The sequence below is a fragment of the Lepisma saccharinum genome, chromosome 1, assembly GCF_977018435.1.
Source record: "Lepisma saccharinum chromosome 1, izLepSacc3.1, whole genome shotgun sequence".
Taxonomy (NCBI): Eukaryota; Metazoa; Arthropoda; class Insecta; order Zygentoma; family Lepismatidae; genus Lepisma; species Lepisma saccharinum.
This window is the reverse complement of record NC_139229.1, coordinates 103,831,494-103,854,432: the sequence shown is the minus strand read 5'-3', so window position 1 is coordinate 103,854,432 and position 22,939 is coordinate 103,831,494. Positions and strand designations below refer to the sequence as shown.

The 22,939-nt window shown below is 39.7% G+C and overlaps 1 protein-coding gene across 1 annotated transcript in view; it reads left to right on the top strand.

Annotated features, from left to right (window-relative positions):
• LOC145998900 (uncharacterized) overlaps window positions 1-22,939 on the top strand; it is a 94,970-nt gene that overhangs the window by 53,679 nt on the left and 18,352 nt on the right. The window contains exons 9-12 of the mRNA XM_083135644.1: window positions 4,586-4,682; window positions 9,287-9,463; window positions 15,368-15,591; window positions 22,052-22,222. Coding sequence (XP_082991770.1) covers window positions 4,586-4,682; window positions 9,287-9,463; window positions 15,368-15,591; window positions 22,052-22,222 — 669 coding nt within the window. The remainder of the gene's footprint in view (window positions 1-4,585; window positions 4,683-9,286; window positions 9,464-15,367; window positions 15,592-22,051; window positions 22,223-22,939) is intronic.

Below are 22,939 nucleotides of genomic sequence, written 5' to 3'. Positions count from 1 at the left end.
CTGGAATTTGATAAAATTGAATATTTGGAAATATAAAATTGTATTTAGTGTGGTTCAGATTTGTTCACTTCGTTTCTTAAAAATGACATTCTTGTATGATGTTTTAATATTAAATAAAGTAATGTGGCCATTCCCCATGCATTAATTTTTACGTGCATTAATAATTAAAGCAAGTCTAAATCTCTTGTTAAAATACAGCTTGTGTTTTCATCTTAATGGACCTTGTGGTAGGGGTTTTTCATTGAATAAAAATATCTATTTTCTTAATTTTGCAACTATACTTAAGTAGGGGGCGATCAAATAAATGTTAAGAAAGGGGGGGGGGGAAGTTCAAACACCCTATATATCAATATTTTTGGTGTACAACAAATACCAAAAGCAGTATCTACAACTCGGTATCTGCGAGACATTTTTGTAGCCTTATCAATACTTATGCGGATCACCATTCATAACTAGGGAGGTGAAGTTTTAGTTTTAATGATAACACCGAAAAGTTGAGGAAAGCACAATAAAGTGTGTAAAATGTATTTGGGTAACTAAAGAAGTCAAGATTTCTATGTTAAGGAATCGCAAATTATGGCATTTTTTAGAATAACATCGCATTTTGCACTTTAACGTGAAAAACACCACAAAATATGCAATATAAACTAGGGATAACACTTCTTTTCTTCAAAAATAACTACCTGAAGTGCTATATGATCTGTTGTTTCTAGTCTAGCTGGTGAAAGTTCGATTCAAAAGAAATTGCCATGCTTTAATTAAATTATTGCAGTTTGGTGCAGACATGACTGACAATGTTTATCCTCTTCCTAAAATAGAATTTGCTCGGTAGGGGATCTTCCCAGGAGGGAAATTTGTAAGGAAGGGTAAAATTTTCAGGGAGAATCACCTGTTGTGTTTCGGGTGGAAGGGGGATTGTGTATGTATGTGTGTACATAAAACGATGTTTTGAGTTCGCAGCCGGATTTTTTTTTCATTGTTAGGGAAATTTGATATGTATGACTATTTTCAAAGATTTGGGTGATATCATTCGATAAACATTTCATATTTACTGTCTGATGAGAAGAAATAGTTTTCCAAATGGAAGAAATCTGGTCATTTCTCACAAAGATAAGCCTTAAATTTATTTTATTTCATTAAAACTAAAATTTGTCTCAATTTTCCAGAACTAAAGCAATGTGAAAATCTTAAGCACAGAAGGAACAGTAAAAATGCATCTAAAAGTAACACTGAATTTTGCCCTAAACTGCAAAAAATAATACCAAATTGCAGTAAACAATAACATTGAAATTCAGGTGAAAATAAAACTAAAACTTCACGTGCCTATTCATAACCCACCTTGTTCCTTGGCCTCCTTACTGATGTTGTCACTGTTACGATTTTTTACTGGTACCGATAATTAAACATTATATCAATTTAAAATTGGCAATTATACAGAAGGTTGTTTGCTTTATATCCGACCATTTTTGACGGGTACTCACCTTAAGAGATACCGTGCCGCCACCACCGTTCATGTTCTATTGGACCCCCAGCATTGTGGACTATCGCCCGGCATCGCAGTTTCCATTGCAGCAAGCTCCGGCGCAGGACAGGCATGTGAATTCTGTCGCACTCCTCCCTGCAAGCTTTCCATAGACCATCCAGGGTGAGCGGGCGGCGATGTTGAAGACAAGGTTTCAACAGTCCAAATGCGCAAAAATCCATTGGACTGGCATCTGGCTTTTCACAGGAATGTCTTCAAACTGAATGACACGAATTCCTAATTCCTCTGCGATTTCCTGATAAAAAAGTAGTGATGTTCTGGCAGTATGACTCTAAGCCTTGTCCATATGGATCATCACCTGGTTCGCGTCCATTCCATACAATTGTGAAATGTCTCTCCGATAGATAGGTGTCAGAATGGAGTCTTGGAAGTATCTGGCATTCACCTTCACGTTTTTGTCCACCTTGCGTATCATCAACTTACCCTCATATCCGAATCCCGCCACAACCATAAAGCCACGAGGGAAACTTTCCCTGCACTGACGAACAAAGTTGCTGGGCCCCTTGCTGTCAATGTCATGGTATGTGACCACCAGCAGAGAGATGGACATATGATACATCCATTGTGACAACTTTCTTCCATTTGGAACCCGCCAGATACTTTTCATACAGTTTCCTGCAGTTCGTCTTACGTTCGGCAATGTGATGCAATAGAAGGTGGTGTACATGGGCCTTCTGCACACACTTCAACCTGAGGCGGTTGTGAATTGTTTTGTTCACAGTTGACTGTGCGAGGTGAAATCTGTGTGCCATATCACGTTGAGTCTGGGGGTTTTCTTGGCACGCCAATCGACGGATCCCCCTTCGCACTACGGGTGACACTTTGCTTGCAGCCCTTCTCCTGGTGGTTTTCGTGGCAGAATGTTTGGCAAGGAGAGCCTGTTGTGTGTAACGGACCACAATAGCTTTCGCAGTAGTCACCCCGAGTGTTAACCCACACAGTTTCACAATGCGTACGTATGAAAACTTTACATGGAAAAGGGCCATTACGTAACCCTCCCAATACCAGTTGATTTTCGGCGCCATTTGATAATATTCACTACCAACACTCGCGCACCTACAAGGTCAGACACAACACTGCTCCCGCCAGGAGACCCATAGTTCCAGCATGATATGCCAGGTGGCAGCACCGAATCTGATATAAAGTGATCAACCTCTGTAGTAGATGCAGATTTAAGTTTTGTACAAACATGAAATGTATTTACAAATTTTTCCAACCAAGGTTTGTTTTTGGAACTTATAAAAACTATTAGTTTTGCACTTATTTTCATGTTTTATATTTGACAACCTTTAGCAGCCAGACCTCACGCTCACTTTTCAAACTTGCTGCGAAGTACAAATAAAATTGCATCTCAAGAACTAATGTCATAGACAGATGAATTTTTTTCTGTTGTTTGTTTTTCATAAAGACATAGGTTTTAGGGGAGGTAAAATTTATGCATTGTGCCTCCCAATAATTATTGTTAAACAATGAAGGAGATAGTTGATTTTTTTAAAAAAAAATACCGTACGCCCCTGTGCCCTTATACATAAACCAAAGTGAATGAGAAAAAGTAGTATGTAGCGATGGTACATTCGTACAACCATGCAAAGTTTCGTTGAAATCAGACTGATACTTCGTGAGTAAAAAAATAACATTATATTAAGTGGCAGTGTTTCCAGAATTTTGCTTCTAGATTTAGCCCTTTGGATCCTGGAAGGACCAAATTTGGAGGGAAGCACAACAAGAGACCATTCTATAAGCATATGTCATGCAACTTTGAAAAAAAAATGACTGGGTTCGGCAATTTTGCATAATTATGGAAAATTTCGAACTTTGGGCCTTTGCCACCGCTAATCCCCTATACCCTTAAATTTTGCTTTTTACTCATTCTTACCTTTAAAATTTAAATTGTTCAAAAAGATGTAGTGGTTGAGCAGTTATAGTCTTTTATCTTCAATTTATGCCATAGGACAAAAAGGAAACAAAGGGCTTTTTAAAACTGCATTGTTATTAATAGTAACAATGGATGTATTGTTTTGTAATTCAAGTATATCTTACCTTTAGACGTAAGCTAATGAACAAAAGAGACAGAACTGAAATATAGTTATAGTTTTTATGAAATGGCACGATAATTGCTGCCATATGCTAACATGTGATCGGGACAAATTTCGACAATCTGACCTGTGCCCCTGCGTCCCTCCCTCAATCCTTAATTGTCGGATGTTGCTTGAAATGTTGCTTTTAACTCATACTTGCTTGTAGAATTTAAAGTTTTCAAAAGGGTGCAGTAGTTAACAAGTTATAGCCACTTTAAGAAATTGATCCCATAATAATATGGTGGTAACAAAGTGATATGAAGGGAAACGAATTACTTTTTGAAGGTTTGCTTGTTAATAGTAGTAACAATGGATATATTGTTTTAAAATGAGAGTATACCATACCTTCATATGTATACTAAAGATGAAAAAGACAGAACTGACATATCGTGTGTACTTTTTAAGAAATTACACGTTAATTGCTGCCACGTGCTACTGGTAGAAATATCGACCATCCGGCATTAAGGGGTTCACATGTGGCGTTCGAAATTTCAACTGTTCTGCAGCTGAAGGTTAAGGAAAAAGAAACACCATCTATAGTTTTAACATATCTACTTTGATACAGGATATATGGCTGAGTGCATTTAGTGGTTAACTTTTGATCTCACCACCGAATCCTGGCATGTGTATTCTTTGTGTGTCCCTTCATCAATTACATCAAATCATCACTCATCCTTATCATCTGCCAAAAGTGGCATAAAAGTGATGTAAAATAATAATATATGCTAATGCAAATAATTTCCTTTTGCCTGAAGAAAAATTCTTCTCAATTGTAAAGTTCGTGTAAGAGGATGACTTCTCTTTCTGCCTTTATTACTAAAAAATCAGTTTTGTACAATAACTCCCAGATTGTACTATCAAATTGAACACTAGTGTGAATTTTTTTCATGTAATCTAGAACTGAAAATTATAAAAAAATAATAGTTGACATTGTGAAAATATTAATCCTTCATATTATTTTTAGACTTTCCTTGGATTTACCCCAACTCGTGTTATCATGGTATGTGCTGAAGTTCTGCTAAGAAATTGCCTAGTTGAGAATGCTGTGGCAATATTACAAGGTAAGCAGTTAAATTTAGAACCTGAGTCTTTATTTACATGTTACTCACATTTCTGTAATGATTAATAATTTTATTCTCATGACGGAAAAATTAGTGGTACAACCAGGGATGAGTATTCTACATTTTAAAAATAGCTTCGCTACAGCTGCAGCTACATTTACCAAAAAGTAGGCCACTACATCTCCTGTGCGCTACTTTTGAATAAAAAGGTTAACGCAACCATATGAATATTCAAAAAAAGGCATAATATAATCCATTATTTATTTTCACTATACTCGCCATTTGATATATTTTGATACCAGTGTTACCTCTAGGAGTTATGTTTACTACTGTATAGTATTTGAGAATGACAATGTGCCTAAGTGGCATATTAATTCAAATTTTATAACAGAGTGTTGCGATTAGGATGCTACCAAAGGAAATGTTTACGACTATACACAAACATAATTTGGTAGGATTTTTCATGTATTATCTGTCAACATTTAGAATACAGTCGGCTCTTGATTCTACGACCCTGGATATAACGACCTTCTCGAAGTAATGACCCTTTTCCCAGAAACCGTGAAAATTTTGGAAAAAAGTTGAAAAATGGAAAGAAATCGCCCAAAAAATACATTTTCTTGCACTCATTTCATTCGCATTCTTTCCCTTCACAAGTGCTCTACCTCTTGCAAGAGGGTCTGATCTAAAAATAGACACTACCACACCACACTTGTTTTGCCATTGTGATTTCACTTGCTCTTGGATACGCGAAAAGCGAAGATCGAATGTTCTTGGATGTTAAATTGACCTTGACTTGTTTCCTTGTCCTAAGAGCCACTGACGTCCCATGGGGGGAGGGGGAGCAACCTGAAATGACTGCTAGACCTGCAGTCTTTGTCAATGTGTATGGCAGGTTAAGCTTTTTCATCAATAAATACACCACCTTGAGAAATGAGAGATAAGATCGCAGGAATTTTCCAAAATACAGACGTGTGTTGCCTGGAAGTCTGGTCCATCTGTCCAGCTCTGACCTAGAGTTCAGCAGGTTCCCGTGAGTGAGCAACTCCTGGCCTTGTAGCCGACAACTTCCAGTAACCGCTTTCATTCAAAACGTGTTCTTTGTTTCCTGTAACATTTCATAAAAAAGCAAAACAGATCGTGAAGCTGCTTAATGCATTGTCATCCAGGTTTCCGCAAAAGTTCTTCATTAATTGCATCCATTGTAGTTATGAACAGCAGTTGGTAAAGAGCATTTCCCTGTTTTAGTCCTTTACTTATACCGTACCACTCTGTTCTTCCCACTGGTGTCTTCACACAGCTCTGGTTAGCCTTGAATGTGCTCTGCACTGTACACACTATTTCTACCTTGACTCCTTCCTCTCCTAGAGCTTTCCAGATCTTCGTTCTGTCCATGCTATCGTATGCCTTTTCTATATCTAGGAATGCCATAATCATATCATTTCCATACCCTACTGCCTTTCCTGCAATTGCCTCCAATGTCGATCTGCCTCTTCTAAATCCATACTGTTCCTCTCTCATGTTCAGCTCTGTTACTTCCCTTATTCTTTTCTCTAATATTTTGTCATACTCCTTTGCTGAGTGGCACATTAGTGTTGTTCCTCTGTAGTTTTTACATTCCTTTCTGTCCCCCCTTCTTGAATATGTGAACTATTAGTCCCTTTATCCAATCTCTTGGCACTTCTTTCTCTCTTGCCACACTGTTTTCATCACTCTGTACGGACACTGCACACCAATCACTGACACTCCATCTATTCCAGGTTCTCTACCTCTCTTCATTCTCTTCAGTGCTTCCTCCAGTTCTTTCCATATGAGATTAATCTTTTTCTTCTTAGGTGCCTATTTTTTTTAAAATTAGTTTTTTCTTCTTCTTTCTTTAACACTAATTATTGGAAGGCACAATGTATAAATTTTACCTCCACTAAAAGCCTTGTCATGAGTCCAGTCTAATGTGTCATGCTTTGGGCTCCGACTATGGGACACATGCAAGTTCCTGTCTTTGGGGGGAAGCATAACAGCTTTTTTCCTGAGATTTTGGCCTGTGTATTGGACCAGTGGCCACCCACCATGATGAGGAAATTGGGGAGCTGCGTATGAGTAGCGTAGCATTACTGGATCATGAAAACGTTGTGTTTGTTTGTTGTGCTGACCACGTGACCCACAACTGGTTGGATGATCTCCCACCTGGGCCAGCCCTGTGGAGGAGCTATCTCATCACGCTACAATGCCAGGAGTCCCGGGTTTGAATCCTGGCCTGGGCATGGATGTTTGTGAGTGTCCATTCATCAATTTCATCGTATCATCACTCATCCCCATCTTTGCAAATTAGCCAAAAAAAGTGGCACAAAAGGTGATGTAAAATAAAGCAAATCAATCGATCTCCCACCTCGTGTGAGTGAGTGAGTAGAATCATGTGGGAGTGAGGCCGGCAGTCTGTAGGTAGGCCCAGGCCCTCAATGGGCAGTTTCATCTCTCTACGACAATTAGCTTTCGGTTTGACCTTCACGTGAGATATCCGTTGGACGAGACAGAGCTGCTGAGTCCTTCATGAAGACAATAACCGGTAAGATAAGAGGAAGACTGCATTGTGGAGAGGAGACCATGAGTGGTCACCTCAGTTGTAAAAATAATCATGTAAAAAGGGAGGGGAACATCAGACCTGATTGCCTGGTACCCTCTTGATCTCTTGGGTTGTTGTTCCTCGTAAAGGGTCCGGCGGAATGAATAGCCTGATTTGAGTCACGTAGTACGGCGTTGCGCCTGCGCAACGACGTGTGTGCGCGCTGGATTGAATAAGGACTGCCATTTGTAACTATGGCCTTGTGGAGTTCGGAACATCGAGCATTCGCAGTTGAGGCATATTTAAAAAATAACGAGTCTCCAATCACCGTGCAGCGGCTCTTTCGTCGCCATTTCCAGGTGGGCCGACATCAGAACGTCCCGGGTCATAGGACGATGGACGGTGGGCGCAACAATTCAGGACTAATGCATTGTGTGCAAAAAAGAAAAGCCCGGGGCGACCAAAGACACAACGGACCCAGGGGCGAGTGGAGGAGGCCCGTCAAGCACTGATCCGAAGTCCTCGGCGTTCTGCTGCCAGACATGCCTTGGCGCTTGGAATGTCAGATCGTTCCCTGCGGCGCATCATCCATGAAGACCTCCACTTCCACCCCTACAAAATGCAGGTCGCACAGAAACTAACCGAACAAGATAAACATGCCCAACGAACCTTTGCGTTGCGTTGCTTGGAACTTTTAGCAGCTGAGCCGCAGATGCGAAACAACGTACTGATGTCGGATGAGGTTAATTTTTATCTGCACGGTGGTGTCAATAAACATAATTACAAATACTGGGTGCCATTTAATCCTCGTTGGCTGCATGAGCAACCCCTGCACAGTGAATGTGTGACGGTGTGGTGCGGTGTGGCATCGTTTGGCATCATCGGTCCATTTTTTTTGAGGATCTTCATGGACGTGCGGTAACGGTTAATAGCGATCGCTATGTCCAAATGTTACATGAATTTCTCCTTCCAAGGGTGAACAGAGACATATGGTTCCAACAGGACGGGGCAACAGCCCACACGGCCCGCCGGTCCATGACTGTCTTGCGGCGTCATTTTCCTCGTCGATTGATTTCCCGATTTGGGGACATTCATTGGCCATCACGGTCGCCCGATATGACTGCCCCTGACTTCTTCTTGTGGGGCTACCTGAAAAGTCAAGTGTACGCTACACGTCCTCATACCGTAGCTGAACTGAAGGCAAGGATATGTACAGCTGTGGAGGCGATCCCATTGGACATGCTGGAGCGGGTGATGCGAGCTTTTGTTCGCCGCCTGAAAGAATGCGCTGAACATGATGGCAACCATCTGTCGGGTGTTATCTTCAAAACAAAGTAAAATGGCGTATATGGTATGTAATGGCATCTATTATTCTTTGTTTTCAAAGTGTGTTTCAATAAATTATTCTATTTGTTTCGACGTTCTATCCTTTTTATATCCTACTATTCATTCTGCCGGACCCTGTAAAAGTAATTGTGTGACATTAGGTAACGAACACCCCACCCCAATGGAAAGTTAGCGAGATACATATGTAACACAAAAAGAATTCATCACTTACCACCAACATAAAAAAAGGGTAGGTACCATTGAGTATGCTAGTATGCTAATAAGGGTTGCATTCCTCAGTGTGAATATTTCAGGATATGTGTTGTAAAAAAGGATAACAGGGAGGCAGAGGAGAGAATGAACTGTAAATTCTTATATAGTGTTAAAAGATCCAAGAGACCTGAAGGTCTTTTGTTGTGACAAAACTTGTTATCTCATAGTTACTAGGTTTTCTGCTTGCAATCATATTTTAATCTTCTGTCACTAGGTGTTACTTTGATAGAACATTTTTCTTCACTTTTATCATCATTTAGGTTATTTTGGGTTTTTATAATTCTTAATTCATTCTTTGCATTACTTTGTAATTTATTAGATGCTCTTTGTCAGGTGAAACAACTTGGTTGTTTCTGTTGAATGTCCTTCAAAATGTGAACTTTTTCCCCCCAAATCTCTGAAATGGAAAAATGTGTGTGTGTATTATTATTATTTTATTTTGCAGAACATGGTATATACTCAAGAAATTATCAGTTTTTCCATGATGAAGAAGATGAAAGTATCCGTGCTAATCTTATTGGCCAGTTGTTAAAAGAAGCAGTGAATGCTAAACAGCCAGTGATAGCAAAGAAAGTTTTCCTTGATTTGCTAGAGATGCAAGGAAACAGTTCAGAACCTGTTGGTAAGAAGTTTGTTTTTATCCATACACTTCTCTGCTTTCGTAGTCTTTTAAGTTGGCACACAACAATATCTTCTATTTATGTGATTTATCGTAACTTCTCAGTCACATTTTATTTTTATTTTTTTAAAATTCAAAACCAGGAATATATGGCTATAATACTGCTAATTGTTACTCATTCCTCGGTGCTATAGTTCGAGGAGAACCTTCATTCAGTGTTCATTCACCGTTATGTCACTTCCTTTATCCCTTCTTTTCATGTACACAAATTAATATCTGAGTTTTAAGCATGTGTACTTTTCTCTGCGATGCACAATACAGTAATGAATTGTACCTGATAGATGGAGGAGCAACTCAATTAGTTTTCATAACACATTTTGTGGATGTATCACTGAAAATCACATGACTAAAAAAGCCATCATCTTCCTCATCCAGCATTCGTTCGCAGAAGTTGGTACAGGTCACATGATCTGCAGGCTTAGGGTATGTAACACCTGGAGGTGCTACGGTCTCAGTCAGAGTTGTTTTCTCAACACTTTCTACACTGTCATGGTCGGCATAGTTCTAGACTTGCCCGCCGTACAGATTTCCTAGGACACACAAAGTTGCTCTGACACATTCCGTGTTCTCATCTAACACACGCGGTCGCCCACTTCTCTTCCCCTTACACAGGCACCCCATCATCTGGAATTGGTTACACCACCTACGAATATTGTTGTCATCCAGATCTTGACCAATAGGCCCTCTTTTCATAAGCACTGTTGGACTGTAATCACTGAATTAGACATTCCGAATTCCAAGACACAAAAAGCCTTATGATCAGGAGCCACTGCCATCTTTACAACTGGCACTCTCATGTGGCAGAGTTTGGAAACAAATTTGGGCACGTAGAATCAAAACTTCCACAGTTGATCTTTCATCACATGGAGGAGACAACTGGCTGAAGTTACAGAACCATATGGAAGTATTAAAACTCCCATATTCAATTGTGTGTGCACCCTGTATGTTGATGTAATGCTCCAATATTTTAACCTTGAGTGGACAGTAGCTTCTCCCACGTGTAAGCCTTTCCGGACACGCACTTTTCACATGCACTTTTCAAACTTGCTGCGATGTACACTTGTGTTCAGATACAGTGTCACATCCTTCCAACTGTTCAGCCCTGTGGAGTATGCCACTTTATGTGAACAGGAGTGTACAAAAAAATCATAGCTCTAGAAGTAATTATCACAATGAGATAGTCTTTTTTGCAGAGGTGGGGGGGGGGGGGAGGGTGACGGCTTTATCGAAGGTGAAATTTGTACATTGTCCCTCCCAATAATGAAAATTAAAGGAAGAAGAACACCATAGAGGTTATCAAAAAACACGAAAGTGAATGAAAAAAGCTGTAGTATGTAATAGTGGTACATTCCTGTAACCATGCAAAGTTAAGTTGAAAATAATCGACTGCTACTTCTTGGTGGTGGTGGTGGTGGGGGGGGGGCAAATTTGCAGGAAAACAAGACCACTCTTTGAGGAGAGGACATGTATGGCCCATCCCCCAATTGAAGAAAATCTGAAATTATGCAACATATCACTCATCCTCATCTTCGTGGTTAGCCAAAAGTGACAGAAAAGATAAATAAAATGGACAAGATCAATCAAACTATAGATGCCATAACACATACATACATCTTTTATCTTCAAATATTTTTAACCTTTAGTCCCCCGCCGTTCCATATGTGGAACAAAAAAAAGTATGTCCCTGTCAGCCGCGGTTGCATATATGGAACAAACAGCTTTAGATACAATTATCGAGGGTTTGCCACACTTATATTTGTATATTGAGGTTGAAACACTGACAGTTCGGTTCGAGAACATGTGTTTACGAAAATTCCAAATCCCCCCCCCCCTCCTTTCTCGGAATATGTCACGCGTTTGGGCTCACACTTGACAGACACAATGAATGCTTGGTATTTACGATGTTGTTTTCCTCCAAGCTTCCAACGCTGTGATTTAGTACTGATAAGGCACACATTCTTCTTTGTGTTTAGACCTGGTGATCCAGCCGAAAGTAGTAGAAGGGGGGGGGGGTCAAGGAGAGGCTGGATTGGAAGAGGTTTAGCGGTGTCAGCTTTCTGTCGCCTCTATGTTAGAAATGCAATGACCCGAGGCCAGAAGCCAAGAGTCATGAGTCTATCCAGAAGTATAGACAAAACAAAGGATTGCAAAGGCTCCCTCCCCTCCTCTGTTTAGGAAAGGCCTCGCCATAGACGTTCAGAGCAGTGGCTGTGAAAGACCGTGTTTTGTGCTTTCCGATTGTGTGTCCCCTGAGCTGTGTTGAACTTGTGTTGGGTAATTTTTTTGTGATATGTGCTTCTGATTTTTTTTGTTCGCACTTGCATCTTGTGTAGCTACTGTGAATCCATTTGTTCCCTGTTGACTCGGCTCTTTGTGGAAATATGTCCGGAAGGAAACGATTATGCGTTAGGAGATCGATGAGCTTTTATATTATGATACGGACAATGAATGTGAGAGCATGGGATCAGATGTTGATCAAGATGATGACTTTGATGATGATGTTGATGTGGGGGGATATCTGATTCTTCTTCGGATGAAAATGACTCTCCTCTCCCAACGGCATCATCATCGACGTCATCAAGTTCGTCAACCTGGGGCCCGCGCACCTCTCTTGTTCAGGGTCCAACTCCTTTACCTTTTACTGGCCGGCCGGACCCAAGACCTCAGATTTGACTCCTGATTCTTCACCTTTCGATTCTTGCTGCCTATTCTGGACGGATGCTCGTCTCGACATTATTCTGGTAGAATCTAACCGATACTACCAGCAATTTGTCGATGAGAATAATCCGTCCAGGGTAGAACCCCCCATCACCCTTGGAGAATTATTCCTTTTCTTTGCCCTCTGGATCTATTTTGGACATAACAAGCACGACTACATGGACTCTCACTGGCAGACAAATTCCTTCCACACACCTTGGGTCCGGCATGTTATGTCACGCAACCGTTTCCGACACATCATAGGTTTCCTGCACTTTGCCGACAACTCTTCCCCTCCTCAGGACAACACCGATCGACTTTGGAAACTACGAAAGGTTCTAGAACATCTGAGACAGCGTTACTTCGACTTGTATCACCCGACGGAACACGTAGCCATTGACGAGGCTATTGTTCTTTACAAGGGAAAGGTGCTTTTCAAGCAATATATCCCAAAGAAGCACAAGCGATTTGGCATAAAGCTGTACTTGCTTTGTGATGCTTTGTCATATACTGTTGATATGTTAGTTTACCTTGGATAGGACAGTGCCAGACAGACTCCAACTGTGACAGCCACCCATGCCCTAGTCATGGAACTAAGTAAGAGAGTACAAGGAATTGGTCATAAACTTTTTATGGACAATTACTTTACCTCTCCCGAACTTTTTGATGATCTCGCAACAAAGGGCACCCAATGTTGCGGAACTGTCAATAAGAATCGGCGTTCCATGCCCACTGACTTGAAAATGGGGAAGACCAAACGTGGTGACCTGGACGTGTATACAAAGGGGGACCTGGCAGCTATACGTTGGAAGGACAAACGTGACGTCTGTGTGTTCACAAATTTTCACAAACCCCCCACACAAGGAAACTTCACTGACGACCACAGCAACCCTTTGAAGCTCCAGATCATACTTGACTACAATAGGAATATGAGTTACGTGGATAAGGCAGACAGAATGACATGTACATACCTGACTGACAGAAGGACGATAAAGTGGACCAATAAACTGTTTTTCTACCTTCTAAACCAAAGCATCCTCAATGCATACATCCTCCTCAGCCAGGTCTCCCGGACTCGCAGACATCGAGACTTCCGGATAGCTTTGTATGAAGAGTTGGTTCGGCGGGGATCTAATGAGCAGGCTGGTCCTTCTAGACCTTTGATTGTTGATCATCGACCTCCCCCTGAGATGGTAAGATTGGAAGTTTCTGCTTTCAAGCATTGGCCTAGAAAGACCAGCAAGCGCATGAGATGCAAAGTGTGCAACAAGAAAAAAGTTTTCCGCCGCACGTTTATTCAGTGCAAGAAGTGTCTTGTTTTTCTGTGCCTTGATCCCTGTTTTGAGAAGTATCACACAGTACAATAGATGGTGAGTACCTATTTATATAACCCTAATTATTTTGCTGTGTTATATATAACTAACTAGCCCTCGATCATGTCTCTTTTTCGAACGGTTTGCCAAATATTGTAACCCAACATAATATTTTAGTAATTGCATTGTTCCACATAATGAGACTTATTTCACTTTGTATGGCAGCTAGGAACATGAAACAAGTTTCATTATGTTGCGAAAGGTCCATTCTTTGAAAAAAAGCAAAAGTTCGGGTTTTCTCCCCAAAGTATCTGGAGAAGAGGGGGCAAACTCCACATTTTATGTTTTTTCATTGAAATTCGGGGGATGCAGCCCCCGCCCGTAACCCCCTCGCGGTTGGGGCATCCAAATTTTACATGGTTGCATGCACTGATGTTATACCTGCAAAACAAAAGTTATCCGAAGTAGATTGGTCCCATGGTGTCCAAGTTATAACAATTTCATGAATAATATGCAAATTCGCTGTTTTGAGGAAAAAAACAGTGTTTTACGTTTTGCCTTGTTATTCAAATTGTATTGCACCCACGAACATGAATCAAGTTTCATTATGTTGCAAAAGGTCCATTCTTTGAAGAAAAAAAAAAAAAAAAAAAGCAAAAGTTCCGGTTTTTCCCCAAAGTAGCTGGAGAAGAGGGGGCAAACTTCACATTTTATGTTTTTTTCATTGAAATTCGGGGGATGCAGCCCCCGCCAGTAAACCCCCCGCGGTTGGGGCATCCAAATTTTACATGGTTGCATGCACTGATGTTCTACCTGCAAAACAAAAGTTATCCGAAGTAGATTGGTCCCATAGTGTCCGAGTTATAACAATGTTATGAATAATATGCAAATTGGCTAAAATTCGCTGTTTTGAGGAAAAAAACAGAGTTTTACGTTTTGCCTTATTATTCAAATTGTATTGCACCCACGAACATGAATCAAGTTTCATTCTGTTGCGAAAGGTCCATTCTTTGAAAGAAGAAAAAAGCAAAAGTTCCGGTTTTTCCCGAAAGTAGCTGGAGAAGAGGGGGCAAACTCCACATTTTATGTTTTTTTCATTGAAATTCGGGGGATGCAACCCCTGCCCGTAACCCCCCGCGGTTGGGGCATCCAAATTTTACATGGTTGCATGCACCGATGTATTACCTGCAAAACAAAAGTTATCCGAAGTAGATTGGTCCCATAGTGCCAGAGTTATTACGATTTTTCTCCATTATGTATACGAATTCAAATTTTGCGCTCAAAGCCTCGGCGACACTGGGCTTACTTTCGTCAGACCGCGTGACGTACTAAGGGTTAAGTGGCACCTAGTTACCAGAAAGTTTGTTTTCGTTACTTGTGTGCTGTTGTGCAATCTATTTCTGTGCGAGACTTAGCAAAGATATGGATGTGGATATTATACACTAGACTCTCGCTAATCCGGCCCTCAATAGTCCGCCCTCTCAGTAGTCCGGCCCACATCCGACCTGAATGAATTATCGTGTTCAATAGCGTTTGCGTGATAAGGCATGCCGCGGTCTAACTAAAAATTCATGACATGTTTCATAGTGAGTGATACTACTGTATATGTACACACTGAACAACTAAATTTTCTATTTAAATGAATGTACAGTGTCTTTGGATTTAATAAAGTACAGCCTGTATCGTCCCTATGTGTTTAAACTACATAGTAGTACGTAATTTCCGACCCTCTCAATAATCCGGCACCCATATGGCCGGATTAGCGAGAGTCTAGTGTATTTTGTAGTTGTTATATTTATTCACTGAACTTAATAATGTTATATTAATTGCATTTCAGATTTGAAAGGTCATTTTAACATGATTGTAACGTCACTCTTGTCTATGGCAAGGTGTAAAAAAGATGCCATCGAACTCTACAACAGATCTGCTGAATATGTCTACTCAATAGAACAGATAACTTTCAGATCTTTACTAGTAGGTATGGTTATGCAGAACGACATAAGAGGGGCTCTTAAGTTGTATAATGTTGCTGCTATGGATAATGTTTATAATTTGGTTATGGTAAGTGTTTTGTTTTATTTTATTATTTTTTTCACCTCAGGCTTCTAGATATTTGGGATGTACCAATATGATATTTTTTCCAGTTCTAACAAAAAAAGTACCAATATATGATTTACTGATACCAGTAACTGATGTTTTACTTGAGTGATATAAAATTACAAATGTTCCATAAAGAACCTGAATGGTTCATTCACCTCCTTAATTAATGTATGTCATTAGTAGAGCCCGGAAGTTTGGCAATATGCCTCTTTTTATCTACTGCATATATTGATAAAATTTTTCCGGACATACGTTTCTTATGTTGTTTCGATTTTTTTTGGAAGCCTTTTCATTTTGCCTATTTTGCCTATTTGGGACCCCACTGCCTATTTTTAATTATGCCTTTTTTTGCCTTTTTCAATGAAATTTGACATTTTTTTTAAAAAAAATGTGTATATAAATTATTCTTCTCCCAAAAAACGTTGTTGGCATTTATTTTTCTTCCATTTATTATGTGCATAATTTTCGCCTTATTTAAGTAATATTGAACTCGCGCATGTTTCAACATTGCTGAAGGAGAAAAGTGTGAGAAAAAAGTAGTATTTCATGCTGAGTCAGGATATTGCCTTTCGGTTAACATTTCTTGTGCATGATTGACTGCTGAAGTGGACAGGTTGATTTCGAACACAAAGAAAATATTTCTGAAATCTCCCTCTCGAACCCAAAAATTTCAGGAAGTTGCGATTGAGCTTAGTTTACCTCAGCAACCAGTCTTGACGAGATAGGGAACCTGGATATCAGCAGCTATATATTATGCTAACAACCTTCAAAAAAATCAGTGAGGTGATCGATGCTCTTCCAGAAAATGAAGCGGCTTCAATTCGTGAAGTGAAAAAACTCCTGCGCTATTCAAGTTTACTTTTGCACATTATGGTGCATTGCCAGAGACAATTACAATTATAGCATCCATGAAAATCTTCGAGGATTCTATGCAGCAGATGATGGAAGTGCCAGGAGAAAAGGGGTGAGCTGTTGCGGAAAAGTGCTAACGGGTAGTGAGTGCAAATGAGGACTTGAAACAATTGAAAGCAATTTGTGATATTCTAAAAGGTGAAAATGCTGTTACCAAAATGAGTCCAGCTACATTAGCTTCTTATATGTATGCTCCAATAACTTCTGTCGAAGTAGAAAGATCATTTTCTATTATGAAAAACATTCTCTCTGACAGACGACTATCAATGAATGTTTAGAACTTAAAAAGCACCTTGTAGTTATGTGCAATCAAGATGGAGAAAATTGAAATGCTCTTCCCAATTTAGATTTTAACATTTTGCCAGAAATTATAGATAAAAGTAAGCGACTTCTAAATGTGCCTTTTTTCGGTTTATTTTGCCTTTTTTTTGTCATTTTTAGTGCCTATTTACCACATTATAAATGCCTTTTTGCCTGCCTATTTTAACGAAAATAAATGCCTTAACTTCCGGGCTCTAGTCATTAGATAGTTGCAGTAGGCTTTGTGTTGAAAAGCCAACTTCATATTTATAAATGTACATTACAAAGCAAGAGGATATGAATGATACTCTTATATTACTAAATAGTATATGGTGTTTGTAGAATTTTCAATTCAGTTTTTATTCTTTCCCTGGTATAGCTAAAGATCACTGTTCCATACTATCAGTTCATGTGTAGTGTAACATACTGGTAATGTGCTAATTGTTCACAATTAAATACAAACTAAAGGTTAAAAGATTAAAAATCAGTAACTTACGTGTGTGAGCATGAGATGTTTCGAACTATGTTTCAAAGGTTATACTACCTCCTTCTTCAGGTTGAAACGATGTTTTCAGACACCTGACATGGTGCCTCGTCGAGAAAGTGATGGTTGAGAATTTAGGTTAAAATGGTATAGGAAAGACACTTTCTATAAAAAAGAATGTAAAATACACATACTAAAATCGTGCAATACGAGGGTCACTATTTATATTTTGAGCCTAACAATGAAAAAACGGGAATTTGGCATTGAAAACTGCTTTATTGTTTTTCGAAATATTCTCCTTTATGGTCAATACACTTTTGCATTCGTTCGAACCATTTGTCAAAGCAGTTTTTCCAATCTTCTTGAGACACCTCCATAATATGGTTTTTGAACGCATCAACGGCGTCTTCCGCCGACGAAAATCGTTGTCCACGCAATTTATTCTTGACATTCGAGAACAAGAAGAAGTCATTGGGTGCCAAATCAGGACTGTACGGCGGATGACCCATCAATTCGATTTTTTGACTGTTCATAAAGTCGGTTGTTAGACAAGATGTGTGACAGCTGGCATTGTCTTGATGAAGAATGATCCGACGGCGTTTGTTTGTTTTCCGTATTTGACCGAAGACCTCTGACAAACAAATTGTTGTGTACCATTCAGAGTTGAAAGTTCTACATTCCTCTAAAGGTACAGTTGCCACATGACCAGTTTTCGTAAAAAACAGGCGACCATTTGTTTCGATGTGCTTCGAGCGCGAACAACTTTTGTTGGATTGGGTTCATCTTGAAACACCCATACAGTCGACTGCTGTTTACGTTCCGGCTCATGCATATATCCATGATTCGTCACCTGTTACAATCTTATATACGTCTTTTGAAGCACCACGATTGTATTTATTGAGCATTTGTTTGCACCAATTGACGCGAGCGTCTTTTTGAGTTTTTGTCAAATTGTGTGGGATCCAACGAGAACATACCTTTCTCACAGCCAAATGATCATGTAATATTTTATATATGCTGGTGGAACTAATGCTTATGGTTGCCTCAATCTCACAGTATGTCACATGACGATCTTGCAGTATTAGGTTTTGCACAACATCAATGTTTTCTTGAACAACAACTGATTTTGGACGACCTTCGCGAATCTCGTCGGTGAGCGAATGGCGGCCACGATTAAATTCGTTATACCAGCGTTTCACAGTGGCAAAGGATGGCGCTTCATCGCCAAATGTGGAAGTAAGTTGATCGATGCACTCTTGTCTTGATAATCCACGTCGAAAATCGTAAAAAATCATCACACGAAAATGTTCACGAGTTAATTCCATTTTATTGTTGTCACGCAATCTCCAAGGCAACATAAACAACACAAATGAAGCTATTGACAAAACATTTGAAGTACGGTATGGTCAATAATGCCAGACGATTCCTTGCAAACGTCAAATCGCGCCTAACTTCAATCAGTGTTGCCAAGGCTCAAAATATAAATAGTGGCCCTCGTACTCTATAAAAACAAAAGAACGTTCAAAGCTAATGAAGGCGAAGTGCCGATCGGTGCTCGGGGTAGGCGAATGCACGGTGTCAGCTCATACCTGGAGAAGGAAAACTCCTCCCCCCCAGTCTTTCCTCAACTGGGGCTCGTGAGTCACCATTCCAAGGTGAATTCAACTTCCACCTCGGCGGCTTTCCTAACCTCAGGGGTAACATGGAAGCCCATCTCGTCTCTACTTCCGGCATCTTTATCCCATTTTTTAAAAAGTTACTGCAGCAGTCTTCCAAATTCCCATCATCCCTATAGAGTTAATTCCTATTATCCGCACATATATAGACTGCCTCATACACATTCCTGTCCATTTTATTGTTAATCTTCCTAATGACTTCTCTTTTGGCGATCTTAAGCCGGTTAACTAATACGTGTTCAGACAATCCTGTCTTGGGTATACCCTCCTTTACATCTTTATCGTGCTCGCCCCACCTAATTTGCATACTCCTCCCGGTCTGTCCCACGTATTCCTTTCCGTATTCACATACTATCCTGTACACTCCCTTTTGCTCTTCAGGGTTATTGCCCCTATCTCCCCTCCCTTTCTTATAAGACGTGAAGTGTTTTTCAATGCTCCGAGGTGCTCTCACACCACATTTTATCCCGTATCCCCTTACAGATTTTTCAATTTTCTCGGAAACACCCTTAAAATATGGAATCCCGACAAAATATGTGTTCTTTTCACCGTTTCCTACCTCCGTTTTATCTTCATCTTTATCCTTTTGTGATAGTTCTTGTCTAACAATCTTTTTTGCTTTCCTAGCTACTTTTTCCATGTCGCAGATTGTATATCCATTCTTTATACCCACCTTCTTTATCCATTCTTCTTCTTTTTCTTTCTCTTTTTCGTCATTGCACAGTCTTTCGGTGCGAATGAAAAAGTTAAAAACATTTAACTTAGTTCTATTCGAATGTTGGGATCTCTTATGGAGGTACAGCTCGCCAGCCAACGGTTTATGGAAGACCCCGGTTACAATCCATTGTCCGGTTTTGGTAAGGGATATGTCTAGAAAGTGAATCTTTCCGTTGGCCAGATCTTCTCTGGTAAAACCAATTCTGGGATCTTGCTTGCCCAATTGGTTGAAAATGCTATCAAGTTTGGTTTCATACGAGGCCGGAAATGGGGTTACCCATGGCCAACCCTTCTTTTTGTCGGAAGATTTTATCGTTAACGTAGAAGTAATTGTACCCCGTAATGAGAAAAAACCACCTGACATATTCCCAGGCGACCAAGATTTCAACATTTTGGTCTATTAACCATCTATACAAGCAATCCCCGGCTTTGTCCCAGGGGACACTGGGATACAGATTAATAACATTGAAACTACAGATTGTGTCTCGTTCTTCTATGGTAAGTTTTTCAATGGTTTCTTTGACCATAAAAGAGTTTTTGATACTAAACTGAGTGTCCACATTAATTTTCCCCATCCTCTTAATCATTTCTTTAGTTAGACCATAACCTGGATGCGTATACATGGGGATGATGGGTCTGAGGGGTATCCCTTTCTTATGGGTCTTTGGTATCACTTTCTCGACGAGGCACCATGTCAGGTGTCTGAAAACATCGTTTCAACCTGAAGAAGGAGGTAGTATATCCTTCGAAACGTAGTTCGAAAAATCTCATGCTCACACACGTAAGTTACTGATTTTTAACCTTTATTAGATTTTGGAATATGGTTAGTGACTAAGCATTATGTATTCTCAAGTTTCATAGAAGTTGCTTGATGTTACCATTGTCTAGAGCAGTCTTGAAAAGAAAGAAAAAACAAAGGGAGAGTAGCAAGTATGCCAATATTCGACACTGCCAATTAAATCATCATCAATGCCATTGTGGAGTATATGTAAAAAAAAATGTTTTGTTACTGAATAAGTGCTATTTTAGTCTTCTGATTTTATTATTTTAAAGCAAAACTGTTCAAAATTAATGTAGTATAATTAGGGTTACCAGATCGCTACAAGGGAAAAGTAGGACATAATGTCCCAAAATGTAGGAGACAAAACATTCGCAATAAATAATACACATTTCTATAACACGTTAGAAAGTAATTTAAAATTGACACTTCAGTTTTAAAATAATATGATTTCATAATGAATCATTAAATGCAAAATTTCAAAACTTGTAATCAATACTAAACAATACACTTCTTGCTCCATGTTTTAAATGGTACTTCACAGAGGAAAATTTGAGGTCACGTATTTATAAGAGACTGAACGGTCAAACTATATCTTCCCAGGTCCTTCCCATTTCACCCTGGCTTGGTGAAAGGGGAAGAACCCCCTTCTCTCTCTCCCCCTCCCTCTCCCCCTCCCCCACTTCCCTCCCACTCCCTCCCTCCCCCAGCGACATCATCAGAACATAGACCAAGAGAATTGTTCATAAATTGCTTCCGGTTTTGTTCTAGCAGGACAAACTTTTCTTTTTGGGGAATCTCCAATTCAAAATTAATTTCACTTGAGTTTGGGAGCGCAGTCTATAGACTTGTTTTGTAACATGCATGATTCTCTTTGTTCAACTGAAACCCGTATTTTCCTAATTAATATTATCTGACGCTCAAAATGTAGGACATTTATGATATTTTTAAAATTCCTCCCCGGATGCCGGATAAAAGGTTAAAATGTAGGACATGTCCGGAAAAAACGGACGTCTGGCAATCCTAGTTATAATTAAATGGAATAGTTGTAGTGTGGAACCCCAGATTTTACGTTTTCAGGTAATCAATAAGTAAAAACTTGAAATGCAGGAAAAGTAAAATCTGGGAACATTTCATAACATTATCCTCCACTGGGACCATGAGGATTGAATGTATAATGTCGGACAATGTAAAATTTAGGTTCTGCTGTATTGATACTAATCAATATTTTGAACTGCTTTTAATTGTAACAATCCTTAAGCATCGGTATTGATTTTGGTGAGAATTTGCAACCACTATGTCTCTTTCCACAGTGGTATCAGCTCGGGTGCGGTTTTATTTTTCAATTAAATTAAATTATTAATGCATTTGAAAATAGTGTTTATCCTTGTGGAATATTTTTCACAAATTTCATCACAATTTGGCAGACCTTGTGGTAGGATATTCACATTTTGGGCAAGCATTGGATTTGTCCGAGTTTGTAAACATAATTTAAATGCATGCAGTTGTTTCTTCATTTGACTGTGCATATGCATGTTGTCTCTTGTTTTACAGGTAGACAAGTTACCTCGCACAATCAAAATAAGGTCATACTGGACAATGGAAGAAATCCACATCACTATTTTATCATATATGAGAGCCATGGTTGATGATGAAGAAATTGCACGATTACTGATTGAGGATGAAACCAGGCCTGAGAATTTCAGAGTAATGGTTAATTTTGAGGTACGTTGGAATTTTTTGTGTTGGCATGATAATTAACTGAAATATACACCCTGTGCCTAAAATGTTCAGTGAATGATATCAGAAAACAAACAAAACAAAAGATACAAATAAATTACCTTTAATGGACTTTAAAATAATCGCCATCTGCCACAACACACATTTCGCAACATTTGTAAAGTTTCTGGAAACTGTCAGCAAATGCCTCTTTTTAGGAATCAATCACAGAACTTTTGTCACACATTCTTGGATTGGACGATGGTGTGTATCATGTCCTTGCTAATGCCCAGTTTCTCCACCGTCAATCGAAGAGTCAGTTGCCGATCTCATGCCAGCATATGTCTCACTCGCTCGATCATGTCTGGGGTTCTGCTTGTTGACGGTCAACCTGAACGTTGCTCATCCTCATTCGTTTCTTTCCCATCACGAAAGCATTTGAACCAGTCGTAAACACATTTTCTGCTCGTGGCTTCCATCCCGTACACTTGCACCAACATTTCATGGTCTCTGTTGCAATTTTCCATAATTTGTGGTAGAACTTGATGTTTACTCGTTGCTCCATTGCATTGTGACACTACCTCAAACGCTGACTATGTTTGACTGCCTGCAGCGGGTTTACCCCGAGGGCCATGTGTACTCCACGCTAGCTGGTGCTTCTCGACGTGTGTGAACAGCTTTGTACATGCAAGTGCACGTTGTCCATGTTTCCGTTGTGATATC